We start from the raw sequence: 19196 nt of genomic DNA on the forward strand, positions 1-19196 counted from the left end.
TCTTGAATTCAAAGTCGCCTTTAAAAAGGAAAACTCTATCTTTCAAAGTGTGCTGGCATAACTAGAGTTCTCGAGTTTCAACTCTGGGTATAAAGTCATCTTTAATACGAACGCTATACTTTTTAAAGTGGAATTTGCTGCAATTTGTGAGAAACCAAAAAAATATATTATTTATTCTCTCTCTTCCCACAAACATAAAGCAGATACAACATCCACAAACCGTCTCAAACATTCTTTTTTCTTCTTTTAAAACCACTTGTTCATAAAGCTGCTCATTTTTCCTTTTCAGAAAGAAAAAAAAACTCCATTTCTTGCTTTTCTTCTTCCTCCTTCTTCATCAATGGATACTGCTCAATGGCCTCAGGTATGATTAAACTAAGAGAATTCTTAAAGAGATCCTTCAGCTTAATCTTTTCTTTGTTTCTCTTGATCTCATTAATTAATTCTTGTTTTGTATTTTTTTTGGATTAGAGTTTTTGTAGTTAAATATCTTGATTTACTTTTGAGAAAAGTCCTAGTCTCTATTTCTTTTGTTTCTACACTTTTTCTTTTTTATTCCACATATATGTGATAATGAAAAGGTTGAGAAAGTGAAAAAGATTAAACTACAGTTAAAGTTTTTAAAGTACAAAGCACCTGACTTTTTTCTCCTTTCCCTTTCTAATTACTCATCTGAAAATCTTTGTGGTGCTAGCTAGCTGATGCTGAAAACGAAAATCAGAGTCGGATCTAAGATTTAAATTTGATAATATCACTGAACGATTACACTTTTCAAATTATATATACGTTGATCAGAATCTAATTAATAGTTGTCGAAATTTTAGTATTTTCACATATATAGATGTTTCGGTGTTTATTTAATAATATTGTTCATGAGCCGACGGTCTCTCGGAAACAGTCTCTATCTCGCTAGGTAAGGGTAAGGTCTGCGTACATACTGTCATCCCAAACCCTACTTGTGAAATTATACTGGAGTATGTTGTTGTTGCTGTTGTTGTTATGTTTGTTCATTTATTTCCTCTTGTTTTTTTGTTTTTTTGTTTTTGTAGGAGATAGTGGTGAAGCCAATGGAAGAGATAATACAAAACACAAATGGATCATCAAAACCTAATTCATGTGTAGAAAGAAAAGTTAGGCCACAAAAAGACCAAGCTTTGAATTGTCCAAGGTGTAATTCAACAAATACAAAATTTTGTTACTATAACAACTATAGTCTTTCTCAGCCAAGGTATTTTTGCAAGACTTGTAGAAGATATTGGACTGCTGGGGGATCTCTTAGAAATATTCCTGTTGGTGGTGGTTCAAGAAAAAACAAGAAATCATCATCTAATTCTTCTTCCTATTCAAATCATGTTAATCATGTTAATAATCCTTTGAAAAAACTTCCTGATTTGGTTAATCAACCATCTCATAATCATGATCAAAACCCTAGTAAGATCCATATTGAAGGGAGCCAAGATCTTAACTTGGGTTTTTCATCTGATTTCAAGACTATCACTGAGCTAATTCAGGTACTTTCACTTCATACAGTTTCTCGTTCAGTTCTTTCGAATTCATTGGATTCTTTTATGCGTTGTTACAATCAGTGGCGGAGCCCGAATTTTTATTAAGGGTTGTCAAAATATATAACAATAAATATTTCTGCAGAAAATTAGCGGGAGTCAATACATAGTATATACGCATAAATTTATTTTTTATCTACCTACAATATCTTTTTCCGCCAAGGGTTTTGACACCCCTTCCTGTAAGGTGGCTCCGCCACTGGTTACAACAACAACCCAGTAAAATCCTACAAGTAGGGTAGAGTGTACGCCTACTTTATCCCTACCCTTTCCGAAGGGGTAAAGAGGCTATTTCCGAAAGACACTCGGCTCAAGAAGACGAAAATAAATAATAGATCAGTCACACCAAAAAAAGCTAGAATCTTTTATGTGTTATTTGTTTTAAAAAAAAAGTCTTTTCGAAATAATTAATTGGGTCAAAATTAATATTATGTTTTGAATGTTTTGAGGAACCAAAAAGTCACTTGTATTTATGTATGTGTAAATGTGCAAGTTAAGTGACGATTGTTGTTGAAATAACATAGTAGCACGTATCACTGAAGTTACTAAACTATATGTTCTAAGTTCCTAGCTATCCGACTTCTCAAAATTACAATAATTTGTTCAAAAATACATTTTTGATTTAAAACTTTTTTTTTTATAACAGTAGTGTCCGGGCTTTTCTGATTTCGACTCTTGCTTCTTCAAAATCAACAGGTACCAAATTATGATGGAAGCAACAAGGACAACAACAGTCCAAGTATTTCTCCATTACCTCCTCCTCCTCCGTCTTCTTCTTCTTCTGCGTCTTCGTCATCTCAGCTTTCAGCTTTGGAATTAATTAATGGAATAACATCAAGAGGGATGAATAATAATTCATTTATGTCAATGGCCAATATTTCAACTGATCCAAATTCAGTTTATAATAACTCATCTGGATTTTCTTTGCCATCTCTAAATTTCTCATTGGATCATGGACTTGGAAATGCAGCCTATGGAAATAATCTTCAAGAGACAAATACAAGTGGAAGATTTTTATTTCCTTTTGTAGGTTTAAAACAAATTTCAACCACAAATACTACAAATGATGGTGGTAATGAGAATAATAGAGATCATCATCAGCCTGCTGAAGAATCTACTAATGGATTTTGGAATGGAATGTTAGGAGGAGGAGGTTCTTGGTAAAAAAAAATTATATATTATACAATAATATTTCAAGGGTTTTTCTTCTATTTTCTTTCTGGGGTTTCTTTTTTTCAAAAAAAAAAAGATTTTTTTTTACTAGTAATTTTATGATTTTTCTTGTAGTGTTTATTGGTGGGGGTGGCCTTGTTTGGATTTAATTTCTTCAAAATTACTAACTCATAGGATAAAAGGAATTCTGATTTCTCCTAATTAATCTTTTTTAGTTTACTTTACTCTCTCATTTTTCATATAATTGTCATTAATTTACTTTTGATTATAGTTGGTGGAAGTTATCTGAAAGAAAGGGAAGCCCAGATTTTTTGGAGGGCAAGAAGACAAGAATTTGTGATGCCTATAATTATTTTCTATTATCATAAAAAGGAAGGCAAAGAGATCCCATTAATTAGTGTTGTTTTAATTAATGTCATTAGAAAAATAAATGTATTATAATGTATAATTTTCAAGTTTGTATTGAGCTTTGTGAGACTTGTTATTAATTTATTTGACCTACTTTTATTCTGCAAAGTACAATTTTGAAGCATAATTTCTGAACATAAACATGGCTTATTTCATGATTTATTACTCTTTTCCCAAAAAAACTTTTAAGGTTGTCAGGTTCTGATTCACTTCAAATGGCTGTATATGACTTAAGCCATGAGCATCAATAGCCAGGTTTGATAACACAAAGAAAAAGGAAAACCCGGTAAACAAGGTATTATGCGTTCACGCAGGGTTTGGAGAAGGCCGTACCCCAAGAACTGTAATATAGACAGTCTATCTTAATGTTAGCATTAGTGGTTGTTTTCAGAGCTTAAACCCGTAACTTATAGGTCACATAGACACAATTTTACCGTTATTTTAAGACTCCCCTTCTGATTTAATAACATAGTGGCTTTGATTTACACACAATGACATTGTTTATGAATTATGTTGTAACCTTATATGATACCTAAATGCAGAGGCGGACCCAGGATTTGAAGGTCGATGGTGCACTTTTTGGTTCAACCAAAATCTGTTTTGTATATAGGGTGCCCATACTATTTTCTACATGTATAAATAGATTTTTTGCCGAACTTTACAAGTGTCGGTGACCCCTCTACCTATTGCATAGATCCGCCTTGCCTAAATGGCATGATTCAACGTGCTCATGGACGTTATATAATCTCATAGGCCAACTAAAAGCTTGTATTTAGGAGAAAAAAAGCCTCTTATCCACGATTGTTTCTTTAATTAATATAAAGCTGGTGAACGAATGTGTGTCTTTTTTGTTAATTATTGAACCAGGAAATAAAGTGATATTTGCTATAAAATGTAAGATAAAATCAAAGAAATACTTATTCCTGATTTATTTTTCTTCCTTTTTTCGGGGTGAAGTGGAACATACATATACATTTCCTACTACAGAAATTGTTGATACTAAATAAATATTTTTCTTTTATTTAAGATTAAGACGTAATTATTATTATTATCATTATTTTAGAGTTAAGACGTGATTGTTGCCGTAATCAGGGCAAAGCTAGCCTTACGCGTTTCGCCGAACCTAGTAGCTTTGATCCAAATAATGTATTTATTTCAACTTTTTTATTTAATATATACAACTTATTACTCTAAATAAATTATAATACTAAAAATTTATAAGTTTCATATATATATATATATATATGTGTGTGTGTAATGCAGAAAGCTGGCCAAATAGCAGTTTCAATGGGATGATAATTGCGCATGTTCTTTTATTGTTAAAAAATTAAAAGAAGTAGGAAAAACATCTGACAAACTCTAATTTTTTTGGGCATTTGTGGGATCCACAAACATTCCCCTTGACTAGCGTGCTAAGGAATAATCTCTCCCACTTTATTCCAGATCTACACCCTCCATTTCTCTGTAATTTGTTAATAATAAATTATAAATATCTATATCAAACTAACTCGGATATATTAACTGCAAATTAAAAGTCTTACTCTAATTTTCAGAGTTCTAATAATTTATCATTAAAGTTGATCATCAACTTATAACAATCTTTCTCCTTCAGAGGTAGATCTACCGTACATAGGAATTCAATAGCTTTTGCCTAAATTATGTTTATGTATTAAGAAATTCATTAAATACCTGCAAATATTTGAGTATAAATAATAATTATTATTGTATATTAACTTGAGCTCGTTATATAAACTTATAAACATCAAATTCTAAATATGCCTCTAAATGTAACAATAGTAACGGGTAGCCTAGTGCACTAAGTTCTTGCTATGCGCGAGGTCCGGCAAAAAGCTAGACCAGTGTTTCGGAGTCAGAATTTTCGTTAAGGGATGTCAAAATATATAAAAGTAAACATACTAGGAAATTAAGGTGAGTCAATACATAGTATAAATACATATAAAAAAAAAATTTATCTACCTGCACTGTATTTTTCTCGCGAAGGGGTGCCAATTGACACTGCTTCTTTTAAGGTGGCTCCGCTACTGAGCTAGACCACAAAGGTCTATCATACGCAATATTACCATACTAGCAGTAAGTCACTTTCGGTGGACCATTTTCTTTCAGGCCATTTTAGGAGGTGTTCTCTTTAAGAAGTTGGAAAACCCCCAATAAAAGTTTGCACATTTATGAGTCTTTTTATCCCGTGATATTCGGGATCTCTTAACAGAAATCAATGATATGATCATATGAATAATTTTTAATTTATTTATTCATTGGATCGTATAATTTCCTTGGTAATATTATGCCTTACGTATTTTCTTTACTTTTCTTTTCAAGCAAAGAATGAGAGTTTCTGTTTTAGAATGAAAACATCATTAACATTTTGGTTTAATTTGTTCTCTTTTAGATTTTCTCTTTTTTGCTTGAGTTTGAAAAATCAATTTCATGAATCACGATTACAAGTTTGTGATAGAATATAAGTTTACAAAAATACCAAGTTATCAAATTGCAATCGAAAAGGGAAAAACAGAACCATAATTATATTTCGATATGATACTGGTATCACACTTTTAAAATCAAAAATTGAAAATATCGAATGGAAATCTTTCAAAACCGTGTACAGGAGCATCTTAGTTTACTCAAGATGCTAATGCAAATCAAATACTGTTTCTTTCTGTGGTATGTATTCAATTGAACCCAACTCATTGATCTGCATTGATCCCGAAAATACGAACCTTGTGCATATTTGGAAATTTGGCAACAACCAGTATAAAAACTGCGACTGTGTTGAAGAACAACATTGGGTGTTGATAATCAGTTGTATGAGAGGCTATCAAGTACCTGTGAGAAGAAACCAAGTATGAGAGCACTACTGCAAATGCATCATACAGTACGGAGGATAAGATGGACAAAAGACAAAAAAAAAAAAAAAAAAAAAAAAAAAAGAGATAGCGAGGTGCACTAAGCTCCCGCTATGCAAGGGGTCCGAGGAAGGACTGGACCACAGGGGTCTATTGTATGCAACCTTACCTTGCATCTCTGCAAGAGGCTGTTTCCACGGCTAACTTTACTAGTTACGCCAAGGCTCCCTCAAGATGAACAAAAGACGACAACAACAACAACAACAACAGCATACCCAGTATTTGTGACAATCACAAATAAAATTAGTTAGAATAAAGAATCTTTTCTCAAAAGGGAAAATGAAAACAGAGGATCATTGCGTAGTTGGTGGCACAGGCAAGACGAATGGCAAACAAATCAATGTCCTACCACATCATTAATACAAAAGCTGCACTGGTTGTTGTTCTGGGTACAATAAATGAGAACACCACATTTTCCACTTGCTGATCATCAACCTTAGCTACCTTCAATGTTCCTCTTTAAGTGACAGTGCATAAGCTAGTGTAACATTAAAATGAAGCAGATTTGTTCAACAAGCATCAAATCATATGCCTTACAAAAAAGTAATGTCCCTAATTAATAAAGGAGGAAGGAGAGTCCAAAATCTAGGATGGATGAATAAGAAAAGAATGCTGCAAAATATCAATAAACATAATTCCAGATAGGGAAGTAATAAGCACGGCAACCACAGCAACCCCCTCCCCCCACCCCCCCCACCCCCACCCCAAAAAAAAAAAAGAAAAATACCTCAAACTAAGTGCACATGATTGTTTAACTTCCTCCCTCCTACTTCCTTTGCATCAAATTTTGTGATTCTTTTTTATGAAATTAAAGGGGAGAATTCTGTGAAAAGGCCAGAAAAAGTAACGCTATGCAGCAAAGCAAACTATGATGTGTGCATAAGCCCATAGCACAAAATAAAAGACACTGACAATGGTATCAAGACGCTAGTGCTGATTCATCATTTTACTCTGTGCAAAAAGTGGGATTGGGCTTTGGGGTTTCTTTTTCATTTTTTCTTTTGATGAGTGTGCATTTGGTTGATCGCTCATTCATCATTTTCTCAACTATTTCTAAGTTTAAAATTGAACTTTGTCAAGAATTGTTTTGCATACAAATCAACTGCCTTAAGGAAGCTTGCTACACTTACAAAGATTAAATACCAAAAAGGTACATATTTCCTGGTGCAACTCCCAACATAAATAGGTTACAATGCAAACAAAAGTTTCAGGAGCCAGCTCGGCTGTACCAGACTCCAAAAGTGAATTTTCATAAGCTCTATGTCATTGAGAACTTGAGAGCTTCCTAAACAACAAAACATATTGTTAAACGAAGGATGCATAATGCTTTTCTTATGAATAAATGGCATTTTTATCCTTGAAATACTGAAAAATCAGTGCCCCCAGGGCTTAGTTCAAGTGGCAAAGGTTGAGGGACTTATAACTTACGTCACAGGTTCGAGCCTTGCGCCATGCGAACTAAGCCTGGTATTTAAGTGGAGAAGGGTAGAGGAACAGGTCCATTATCCCCGAGCTTCGAAGGGTGCAGTTGATCCTAAGGGTTGGTCCCAGACAAATTTCTCAGTCATCCAAGAGAAATATTGAAAAAGCAATAGCGCGTTTAAAATGTGGAAATTAATTTGTAATGCTTTCAAAAGAATTTATTATTCTGCACTTTTTGTTTTAGATCATTCAAAACTAAATCTTATGAGGAGAACCACATTCCAGACAACTCGATGACTCCAGAGATAAAGAGCAAAGATTGAGACTTGACGCCACAAGACTATGAGTTTCCTCCTTCAATTCCACAATTTAGGTAATTTTTCCAGGCTCATAGGTAAGATTTATTAGTTTCTACAAACTTTGAGTAATAACCTTTAGGATAGCTACCTCCAACAGTTGTAAAACAAATTAAAGATGATTCTTTTCCCATCAAGATTCACAGTCAATTTTTTTTGTGTGGAAAAGTTCACAGTGAATTTCTTTTTTCCCCTTTTTGGGGCGTAGGTCCACTGAACGCTAACTTTAATCAAATGAAAATTCAGCATATTGCTTTCAGGGGAAACCGCTGTTCCTTTTCCCATGGACCATTTGGGTTCTCAACAAACTCATAAATGTTAGTAATTGTTATAAGCACTAATTAAAAATTCAACAGTTGCATATCCACCTTAGGGAGAAGTCCATTAGTGGCTCAATAAGCTGTGAATGCTCAATAATTGCTAATGGAACCTGTCACAGTCGTCCAACCATGGCATGTCCAGATACCTTCTGCTTCAGTCATTAAATGCTAACAGCCTAACACTTTCTAGAAGTGTCAGATTTTGGTTTTACCATGTAATATGTAGGCCTTGAAGCTAAATGGTACCAACTTCCCACTAAACTAATACAATTGGGGTATATATCAATCAGCAGTGTATCAACCTCAAACTAGCCGGTTCAGCAAATGAAATCCTCAATGCCCGTTGACCCGTTCTGGTCTATTAAGGTCAATTTCATTTGACTACTAAATAAGTTGTCTTGTACGGCAAATTAGCAGTTCTCCAGAACTAAAGATCTCAAAATGTTACACTTACCCCTAAACGGGCATAAATCTATAACCAAAATAAAGACACTTCAAACAAACATCAGGACTAATTTAAGTGTAAAAACAAGTAAAGCTTAATTTCTAACTCATTAGTATCAGCCATACAGAACCTTTGATTCCATTCTTAGCTAAACTCTCATTGATTCTGAGAGATATTCAGCAACTTGAAACATTCTGTAAGCTAACACTCACTTCCATGTAATATTGCTGGTGCCACAATCCCACAACCATTTTACAAAACTTGGTCTTCACCTTGATAGGTATCTTCCTATCGTAAATCACTCCACCTTTTGAGTGATCATATTCTATGTGTTAGTTCTTCCTTTGTCATGCTATTCTCTAGGAGATATTGATGCCATATTTTCCACTGTAAGAGTCCAAAAAATGCGACTATGAGATTTAATCAGACACATTATCCTCTTTTTTGAAATGGTAACATGGTGAGTCGAACCCACAACTGTAAGGTTGGAGGTGGAGGGTGCTTCCCACTTGAGCAACCCTATCTTGTCCAACACATGATCCACTTATTTGAGGAAATATCTTCAACACCGAATTCTCCATAAAAATTTATAGCATTAGATTCGATAAATTTGCTCGTGTTGCAATGATGCTTTGTTGGAGAAGCTATTAAGAATAAGTGGTTAAAAAATGCTTCCAGTACAGCTTGTTATGTAGGGACTATATCATATATTGTTTTGATAAGGAATTCCCAAAAACTAGCAGAAAAACAGAGTAATCAAGCTCAAAATAATTAACAATTGGGCTGATATCATTGATCATGGAAGTTATGCATGAACGTAATAATCATGAAAAAGACTTGTGCATTATCCATGATGTTTTCATTCAACCGCTGCACGATCACCAATTACATAAAGCTTGGATGCTTAATTGGTCTAATAACTACACTCTATTTCCTGACTTCTTGTCCCATTTATTATTAACTTTCAACTAATAATAGTCTCATATAAAATGAAAGATAGCAAGTTTTAGTTAACCAAACCCATAATCAGAGCCTAAGAATACTACACCCTCCAATATATGAACTACTACAATGATCAGAAGCACTGTTGCAAAATGCATGACGGTGCAACTTAGAAGCTTATGCAAGTCAGTTGGAGAGCTCATATACATGTCAACTATACTTGCAAGCACGATATCTTTCACAGCATTAGAAGTCTAAATAGCAAATAACATGATGAAATTGACTACTTACAGCACCACAGGGACAACTGTTAGAAACTTCCTGTTGCGAGTAAGCTGCTTCCCATTATCTATCTGCTCCCACCAAGTCAATCTATTGTAGATACCTTGGTCATCAGAAAATGGTGTTCCCTTCTTCCAGTGAAAACATTGATATGTGACCTGAAGATAAATAGACAAGGCGAAGTCGTTAGTAAAGCAACAAAAGATTTAGAGTAAGTACAAATTCCATTCCCTACTTCCAGTGGAAAAAACTGACAAATGACGTGAAATAAGTAGAGAAGGCAGTCCTTCAAAAAGAGAGATAAAAATCGAGAGTAGGTATATTACAAGGTTTTCACCCATGCTATAACACCAGGTAAAAAAAAACATACACACACGAAGAAACACAAATTGAGACCAAAGAGAAGGTAAATATCATCAAGTAGACTTTAGCACGCCTAGGATTTATGCACAGACATTATTCACAGCATATTACATAGGTAAACAATGTTTCTTATTTGCTACTAAACACATAGGCAGGCAAGCATAGCAAGAACAAGGAAAAAGACGTCAAAAGGATAATAGAGATATTAAGACTTCAAATTAGCAATCTTAATAGAAGTCCCCAAATTCCAAATGTACTTGTTACTCCGCATGACTAAATAGAGAAATTACAAGGTATGTTAAGCATGCATCATAATGTCATGAAAATGGTCTTAGAACTAACTCAACTCAAAAAACTAGTTTAAGTGGTGAAAATTCTTGAAACCATATAAATACACTATAAAATGCACCCTCAACCAATGTGGGAACTTAACACCCGCCCCCTACTCCTACCCTCCTCTCCCGGCACAATTAGGTCTAGACATCTAGAGCATGAATAACATGACACGCGAGCTCAACACTGATAAGTCTATCTTTGATACCATGTAATGAGAACGAACCTTGGGCTAACTCAACCGTGAAGATAGTTCAAGTGGTGAGAGTTCCTCAATATTATAATAGATTAAAGTCCATAGAGTCATACACTCCATGCTCTCAACCAATATAAGACTACAGTAATAATGTCTAGCGAAATCGATCAAGATGCAAAAACTAAGTATACAAGACACTAAAAAGCTAAAGCTTTTATTACAATTTGCCTGTCCATCTATCTAAGAATCAAATATATCAATTGTGCATGCCATCAATCACAAAATAGTAGGAGTCGGCTGTATCCTTTTCTACTCTATCTAAGAATCAAGACGGACAAAATAAATTCCAATTCACCACTCCTCGAGCTACTTCTCAAAATCTCTGATTTCAAGTTGACATAAACAAGTAATCAATGACTCAAGCTTACACCTAACTCAGATTAGTTACAAATTCCGAGACAATTCCCCAAATGGCGCAGTACCATAAAGCCAGAAAACACTAAGACAAACGAGTTTTGGAATCCAAAAAAAAAAAAATCCAGAAACATAGACATCAAAAGTCAATCATTCAACTATGCATTTACCATGCATTTATTTGTGTGGACCCATTTCAAAGGAACATAGTTGTGAATATAGTTCATCATGATTGGACTCTTTAAAGCAAACTATCAACCTACCACAACCATAGTTGCGGAGCTAGCTCAATGAAAGGTGTTCAATTGAATTCCTTCGCTGAAAAATTATACTTTATAAATAGGATAAAAACTAGTGTTTGGTCATATATAAGTTGTTGAATCCCCTTGACATTAGGAAAAAATTCTAGTAAAGTGGCAACGAGGCTTCAAAAGATACTTTACATCACAAGTTCAAATCTCAGGTGTAACATTTGAGATTCTCGAATGCAATTGTATAAAATTCTAGCTCCTCCACTTACCACAACGCTCCTCCTTTATTGAGAAGGTGAATAAAACAACAGCAACTACTACTACTAAGCCTTAATTCTAAATTAAACGAGAATACGAAAAAGTAAAAAAAAAAAAAAAAAAAAGGTAGAGAAAGAGGCGTACGAGAAAATGAGAGAGATGAACAATGGTCCAAGCCATGCCAGGAGAGCAACCAAAGACGGAGAGAACAACGAGCCATGAAAAGAATAGAATCAGGATGTACGTAGTCCATACACCTGGATACGTGAACCACTCGGTGTTCCGATTCAGATCCGTCGTCGGCACCGCCGTTACGTACAAATTCGCCATCCACAATTTCCAATTCAACTAAACGAGATCCGATAATCCTTTTCTGAATTGAGTTTTTGTATATACAAATTATGAAGATGAATACGAAGCTTCCGATTATTGAATGAAGATGAAAATGGGGATTAATTGTTATTGGAAATAGTTTTAAGATATTTGATCAAAACGTTGTTGATATGGAAACGACGACTGTATTAGCCGGTGGGTTTGATGGGTAGGACCACTGGGGTTCCTTCATTTCTGTTTCTTTTTTAACTACTCTTATTATTTCATTTACTGCTTTTTATTCTCTTTTTAATAAAATATAAATTATATTTGAAATAATATTTGGATAGTATTTACTATAAAAAGTTATCTTTAATTATGTGATTAAGAGATATCTATTTTTACTTCAATTCTTAATTGATAAAATTAAATTATTCAATTAATATAAATATTATATGCGGAAGCTTATATAGTGAGTTTGAAGTTAATTTATCTGGTTTATTTTCTCGTTAAACTAGGTGAAAATGTTAATTCAATAAAGTGAATCATTATTCTTTTGAACCTATGTAATAAACATTTGTATTATTGTTGTTCTTTGTTAGTGTTACTCATTTGGTAGGATGTATTCGGAAAAATAATATATGTATTAGCTTTGTTTTTATTATTTTTGTTTGGTAGTATTTAATCATACTATTCTTATATAGAGCAAATCATAGTTTTTAATATATGGATAATCAATATATAAAGATATAACTGCCCTTTCAAAATCTTTAAAGCACCAAATGAAACAGTAATGAACTACAACTTACTAATTTTACCATTACTAATACACCTTATTCAGTATTATTATTATACATCCTATTAAACGATCCCTAATTGGTAATTTGGTATAGGAAAAGGGGGAATTGTACAACAACAACAACAACAAAATCAGTGCAATCTCACGCGCGGGGTCTGGGGAATAGTGTGTAAGCAGACCTTACCATTACCTTATGAAGGAAGGGAGGTTATTTCCGATAGACCATCGGTTTAAGAACAGTGAAAAGAACACAATAAATAAACATTAACAATGGCAAGGAAACACGATAAAAGAAACAAATAGCACAATATGTAATAGCAAAGAAACTAGGAATACGAAGCTATACGAGATGTGCAAAAACTACTGGCAATAATGCCACATCGTCTAGTCAGCAAGGAACTCGGAATAGGAGAATACAAGACTAGTACTAAAACTACTAATACGACTAGAAAAGACTCTCGACTACCTGTCAGCCCACAACCCTAATCATCAACCTCGACACGTCTCTGTCGAGGGAATCGTAACAAATATTATTTCTTTATACTCATGCTTAGCGGTGGATAATCAAATTTCATTCTGTCTTTTTTATTTTTATTTTCCTAAGAGACAATAATAGCTATAGTATGAGTTCAATGGTCGGATGGTGTTTTTTAGTTGAAAATTGACAAGAGGGAAGCCTTTCTAAACTATAATTAAAGATTTTGTGCGTGTTGAGAATGTCACAAACCAAAACTACAAATACTTGGCCCATACTTAAAAGTCAAAAAATTAAATAATTTCTATTTGAGTTAATATCACCGCCAAATCAGAAAATGGACCACTTTCTGTGTCTAGACTTACTTTAAATAATTTTTCATATCATGAAAATGACATTGTTTTAATAATAGTCAAAAACTTTGAGCTATAGTTTAATTGACCTAAAGGTGCTTTACTTTAAATGACCACTAAATTTGATTTGGGATAGCAATGGTGGGGCCAATTAATTATTATGAAGGTTGGAGCGGCTCAAACCTATAGTTGGTACTTTAGGAAATCGACTATAACTATAATATTTAAGTACCGTCACACCTTTCTATAACAACAACATATTATGTAACGGTATTTCTTTATAAAAGTTAAATTATTTTGGAATCAAATCTCATATTTTATTATAATATGTGTTTTCTATAACAATAATTTGTTATAACATTCAATAATATTCAAAACAACGAGATTGTTATAGAGAGGTTTGACTGTAGTTGTGCATTCATTATATGCTACTGCACTATTTATTTCAAATGAGATCAAGCTATTGGATGTCGTATCGAATATTTAAATTTAAAGAGTACTTGTTTATCAGTATATGTCAGACAGATAATTCAATAAAAAGATAATGAACTTACTATAACGATAAAGCCATACTAAACGTGTTAAAAAAAATTATGCCGTAAGTATCTTTAACTTAAATACGATTAGTATTAGTACCCGCGCGATGCGCGGACACAAATCATGTTAAACTGTGATGTTAGTTATTTGAATCATGTGCAAATAACCTTAAAATATAAACCTCTCAAATAAAAATTATATAACATTAGATATTAATTATGAAGTAGGATATGAAATTATTGTTCAAATCTCGTAGTGCACAACCTATTTTGTTTTTTATTTGTAGCAACCTAACTATTTGATTTTAGTACTTGCACTTCGTTTTGTTGTCAGTATCAAAGAATATTAAACATATCATGTTGCGATCTGTCTTATTTGAGCACATTAGATCATATTATTTTAACAAACTTCTTACTATCACTTTGTTTTTATCTAAAAGTTAAATATGTCTTATTCATCACATTATTTTTATGCAAATTCTTTTTTTTCTTATAGTTATTGTATTATTTATTATTTAAAATTATTTTACTATCATATAATTTTTTATTATCTTAATTAATATCTTTCTTATTATTCTTTTAATAGTCTTTAATAACTATAAATATTTTATTCTTGAAATTTGGTATATTTTTATGCATTCAATTTTTTTTAATCATTTAAACTTATTGTAATATTTTTAAATATAATTAAATTTTTTAATTTATTTATTTTTAAATTAATTTAATGTATAAGTATCCTCACACTATCTCTATTGTTTTACTACATTCTCTTCCCTACTATAAATTTTAATTATTTTTATATTAATTTTTTACCTTTAACCAGAATAATATCATATTTTATTTTAAATTGTAAAATTGAATTAGTCTAAAATATTAATACATATATTTGATGATTATGTTACAAATATATTGAGTTCTCTTATAACTATTTTTGTATTAGATGCATTTTTTTTTAACTTTAAGATACAAATTTAATTTTTAATTTTCATTAGTAAAATTACCTATATTAGAAAGTTATTTATATTATTAAAATTTTATTTTAATCATAGAAAAATAATTTCTTAATTGTTTGAACATATTATATATATGTAGTAATATGTTTATTGTCATTTTATTTCTTTACATAATATTTTAAAAAATAAAAACTTATGAAATAAAAAAAATCTCATCTCAAATTCAAATAATTCTTATCATTCTATTTTCTAAATTGGACCGCATTTTTAAAATATTATACTATATATTCAAACTTAAACTAACTGCACTCAATTCAGATATTAATCATAGAAAAATATTTTCTTTGTTGTTTGAACACATTATATGTTAATGTTGTAGTAATATTTTCATTATCATTTTATTTCTTACGTAAATTTTCTTTCTTTTTTAGATTTAATACAAATTTAATCTTTAATTTTTATTAGTAAAATTACCTATATTAGAAATTTATTTTCTATTTTAATATTTTTTCATAAATAAGACTTCAATTTCGTGATATTATCCATAGTTTGGACATTCTAATCGTAGTTTTAACAAATTTCTAATTTCAAATTCAAATAGCCTTTCCCTTTCATTTCTAATAATATTTTTTTAATAATTTTGCTAATTTTTAATCTATCATATAGTTTTATTACGTTTTATGTGGCTTTTCATTAACTTATAATTTTTTTAATATCATTATAATCTACTATTCTTTAATATAATATAGATAAATATATAATTTCTAATCATAAAATAAATATTTATTTTATTTTAAAAATATTGCTCGAAAATTTTAAATTATTTAAATTTTAATAAGATTTTAAGCATTGTATATTTAATTTATTTTATATTTTAAACTTATGATTTATAAATATGTCATATTATCTCTAATTTATTTTTATTATTCAATATTTTTAGTTTTTGATTTTATCCATTAGACTTGAGTTACGTGGACTTATCCATATTATGAATTTTCTTATCATAATATAAAAAAATTTCCCATCTCAAATTTAAATAAGTTTTACCCTGCTTCTCTATGATAAAAAATCTGAATTTTTATTTTTTCTCTATTTATTATTTATTTTTGATATTATATTATTAAATACCTAATATTATTACATTGTCATGTGGATTTTTATTAGCTTGTTTGAATTTAATATTTATTTCTACTACATTCATTCTAATATAATATAGATAAAAATTAAAAAACTTTCTCAAATTCAAATAAGTTTTATTATTCTATTTTCTATATTTGACTACATTTTTAAAGAATTATGTTATACTTTCAAACTTAAACTTACTGTACTCAATTCAAATATTAATAAAAAAATATTTTCTTAATTGTTTGAACACATTATATCTGAATGTTGTAGTAATATTTACGTATAAAATATTCGTTTGCCCGATTTATCAATATTAATATGACTTTATTATTCTTATTTTTAAAATATTTTTTTACTGATTATTTAAGTTTTTTCTTACCTTATAAATAATTTATATACTTTATTTAAGATCTTATTTTGCTGCTTGAATTTATTTAATTTTTAAACTCAATATATCTTTAATAACTTAAGTAAATTTTAATTTTATTTTATATTTTAACTTACTCTAATGTATAAATAGTCACAGGTTATCTCAATTACGTCTTTCTATATTTTTTTTATTTTTTTAGATAAGAGTTTTTAATTAATTTTTACCTCCAATATCTCTAGCTAATAAAAAAATAATCTATGGGTGAATCAATATAGATATAAATATACTTATAAATATAAATTTAAATGTAGATATATAGATTAAATTTGTCTAAGATCTATTTAGATTAAGTATAAGATTCATTAACTACTTCCATTAATTATGTTTCCATTTATGATTCAAATTTTTAATGTTGTCTTTAAATTGCCAAGTGGCTTCTTTTTAGCTTGCCACTTGGCTTAACCACATGCTTCACTACTCTCCTTTTAATATAATATAGATATAAATTTTTTTAATTTTTGAAGTCAATAAATCTTTAATATCTTAAGTAAGTTTTATTTTATATTTAAACTTACTTCAAAGTATAAATAGTCATAAGTTATCTCAATTTACGTCTTTCTATATTTTTTATTTTTTTCTATTTCAGTTTTTTAATTAATTTTTTACCTCCATATTTCTAGCTAATTTAGAAAAAAATTTATGAGTGGATCAATATATATATATATATATATATATATATATATATATATATATATATATATATATATATATATATATAAAGAGAGAGAGAGAGATTAGATTTGTCTAAGATATATTTGGATTATGTATAAGATTCATTAAACTACTTCCTTTAATTATGTTTCCATTTATAATTTCTAATAATTAATGTTGTCCTACAATTGCCAAGTGGCTTTATTTTAGCTTGCCACTTGGCTTAACCACAATGCATACTACTCTCCTTTTAATATAATTAGTGTTAGTACCCGCGCGATGCGCGGACACAAATCATGTCGGATTGTGATTTGGATTATTTGAATTATGTATAAATAACTTTAAAATACAAACCTTCTAGATAAAATTTATAGATAATCATTAGATATTAATTAAGAAGCAAGACATGAAACCATTTCGCAAATCTCATATTGGATAACTTGTTTTCTTTTTCTATATTTATATAATCCAATAGGTTAATTTTAGTACTTGAATTTCATTTCGTTATCAATATTAAAAATTACTAACTATGTCATGTGGTGATTTGTCTCGTTTAAACATATTAAATTATATTATTTTAATAAAATTCTCAGTATTAGTTTTTTTTTTGTCTAAAGCTTAAATAAGTCTTATTCTTTTAAATTCTACACAATTTTTTTGTTCTTTGCTTATAATTATTAAATTATTTATTATATTATTATACTTTCATGTGAGTTTTTCGGCTTACTAATTGACTTAATATTTTGCTTATTATCCTTTTAATAATTATCGATAAATATTATTTTTTTATTCTTGAAATTTAAAATATTTTACGCTTTTATCCTCTTACTCGAAACTATTTTACTATTTAAATCTATAAATAATATTTTGTAATATTATTCAATTATTTAATTTATTTTATTTTAAATTAATTTTATATATTCTCACGTTATATCTATTTTATTTTCTTTATACAGTCTCTTCCCTACTAAGAAATTTTTAATTAATATTTTACCTGTAATCAAAATAATATCATATTTGACTTTAAGTTGTAACTTTGATTAGTATAAAATATTAATATATAAGTTCCTTGATTATTATATTCCAAATCTATTAAGTTTTTTTATATTTATTTTTTGTATTACATGCAATAAAAAAAATCTCTTTTAGTTTCAAGATACAAAATTTGACTTTTAATTTTAGTCAATAAAATTACTTATGTTAGATATTTATTTTATATTTTTAAAATTTTAATTCTTATCTAGTAAGACTTTAATTTTTGGTGGTCATATCCATAGTTTGAGCATTCTCATCATCAATTTAAGAACTTTCTAATATTAAGCAAAATAGTCTTTTCCTTTCATTTCTAATATTTAATTTTTAATTATTTTTTTACTTTTGCTATTATGTTATCAAATATATGATATTATCACCGTTTTATACGACTTTTAATTAATTTGCCACTTTATTTAGTATTATTATCAATTACTATCCTTTAATATAATAAAGATAAATTTAGAAATATTTTAATCATAAAATAAATATCTATTTTATTTTAAAAATATTGCTTGAATTCTTAATTTTTTTAAATTTATCAATAGTATTTTTAAGTATTTTATTTCACTTTATTTTATTTTCTAAACTAATTCTTAGCATAAATATTCTCACACTATTTTTAATATTTTTAAGTTCTTATTTTATCTATTAGACATAAGTTGTGCGGTATTATCCACAATATCATCTTTCTTATCTTAATAGATAAATAACAACTTTCTCATCTCAAATTTAAATAATTTTTATCATTTTTCTTTATGATGAAAGTTTTGATTAATTTCTCTCTATTTATTCCTTATTTTTGCTATTCTATTATTCAATACATAATATTATTACATTGTTATGTGGCTTTCATTAGCTTGTTTAATTTAATATCTATTTCT

The 19196-nt window shown here is 29.6% G+C and overlaps 2 protein-coding genes across 2 annotated transcripts; one reads left to right on the forward strand and one right to left on the reverse strand.

Annotated features, from left to right (window-relative positions):
• Positions 1–226: 226 nt before the first annotated feature.
• LOC104217460 (dof zinc finger protein DOF4.6-like) lies at positions 227–3251 on the forward strand. The gene is made up of 3 exons (XM_009767731.2): positions 227–364; positions 1050–1511; positions 2259–3251. The coding sequence occupies exons 1-3, from the start codon at positions 341–343 to the stop codon at positions 2724–2726; spliced, it is 954 nt and encodes a 317-aa protein (XP_009766033.1). The 5' UTR covers positions 227–340; the 3' UTR covers positions 2727–3251.
• A 2411-nt stretch (positions 3252–5662) lies between these two features.
• On the reverse strand, positions 5663–12239 carry LOC104217461 (uncharacterized). Its single transcript, XM_009767732.2, has 3 exons — positions 11791–12239; positions 9841–9989; positions 5663–5984 (listed from the first exon to the last, which is right to left on the reverse strand). The coding sequence occupies exons 1-3, from the start codon at positions 11974–11976 to the stop codon at positions 5846–5848; spliced, it is 474 nt and encodes a 157-aa protein (XP_009766034.1). The 5' UTR covers positions 11977–12239; the 3' UTR covers positions 5663–5845.
• Between the last annotated feature and the right edge of the window lie 6957 nt (positions 12240–19196).

Source organism: Nicotiana sylvestris, chromosome 8, assembly GCF_000393655.2.
Source record: "Nicotiana sylvestris chromosome 8, ASM39365v2, whole genome shotgun sequence".
Taxonomy (NCBI): Eukaryota; Viridiplantae; Streptophyta; class Magnoliopsida; order Solanales; family Solanaceae; genus Nicotiana; species Nicotiana sylvestris.

What these genes read in the sequence shown, in the direction of transcription:
- LOC104217460 (XM_009767731.2), top strand. Translation starts at nt 341, where the DNA reads ATGGATACTGCTCAATGGCCTCAG. An exon ending in ATACTGCTCAATGGCCTCAG is followed by an intron (nt 365 to 1,049) that starts GTATGATTAAAC and finishes TTGTTTTTGTAG; the next exon opens with GAGATAGTGGTGAAGCCAAT. An exon ending in CTATCACTGAGCTAATTCAG is followed by an intron (nt 1,512 to 2,258) that starts GTACTTTCACTT and finishes CAAAATCAACAG; the next exon opens with GTACCAAATTATGATGGAAG.
- LOC104217461 (XM_009767732.2), bottom strand. Translation starts at nt 11,976, where the DNA reads ATGGCGAATTTGTACGTAACGGCGGTGCCGACGACGGATCTGAATCGG. An exon ending in TTCATCTCTCTCATTTTCTC is followed by an intron (nt 9,990 to 11,790) that starts GTACGCCTCTTT and finishes ATTTATCTTCAG; the next exon opens with GTCACATATCAATGTTTTCA. An exon ending in ACAGTTGTCCCTGTGGTGCT is followed by an intron (nt 5,985 to 9,840) that starts GTAAGTAGTCAA and finishes TTCTTCTCACAG; the next exon opens with GTACTTGATAGCCTCTCATA.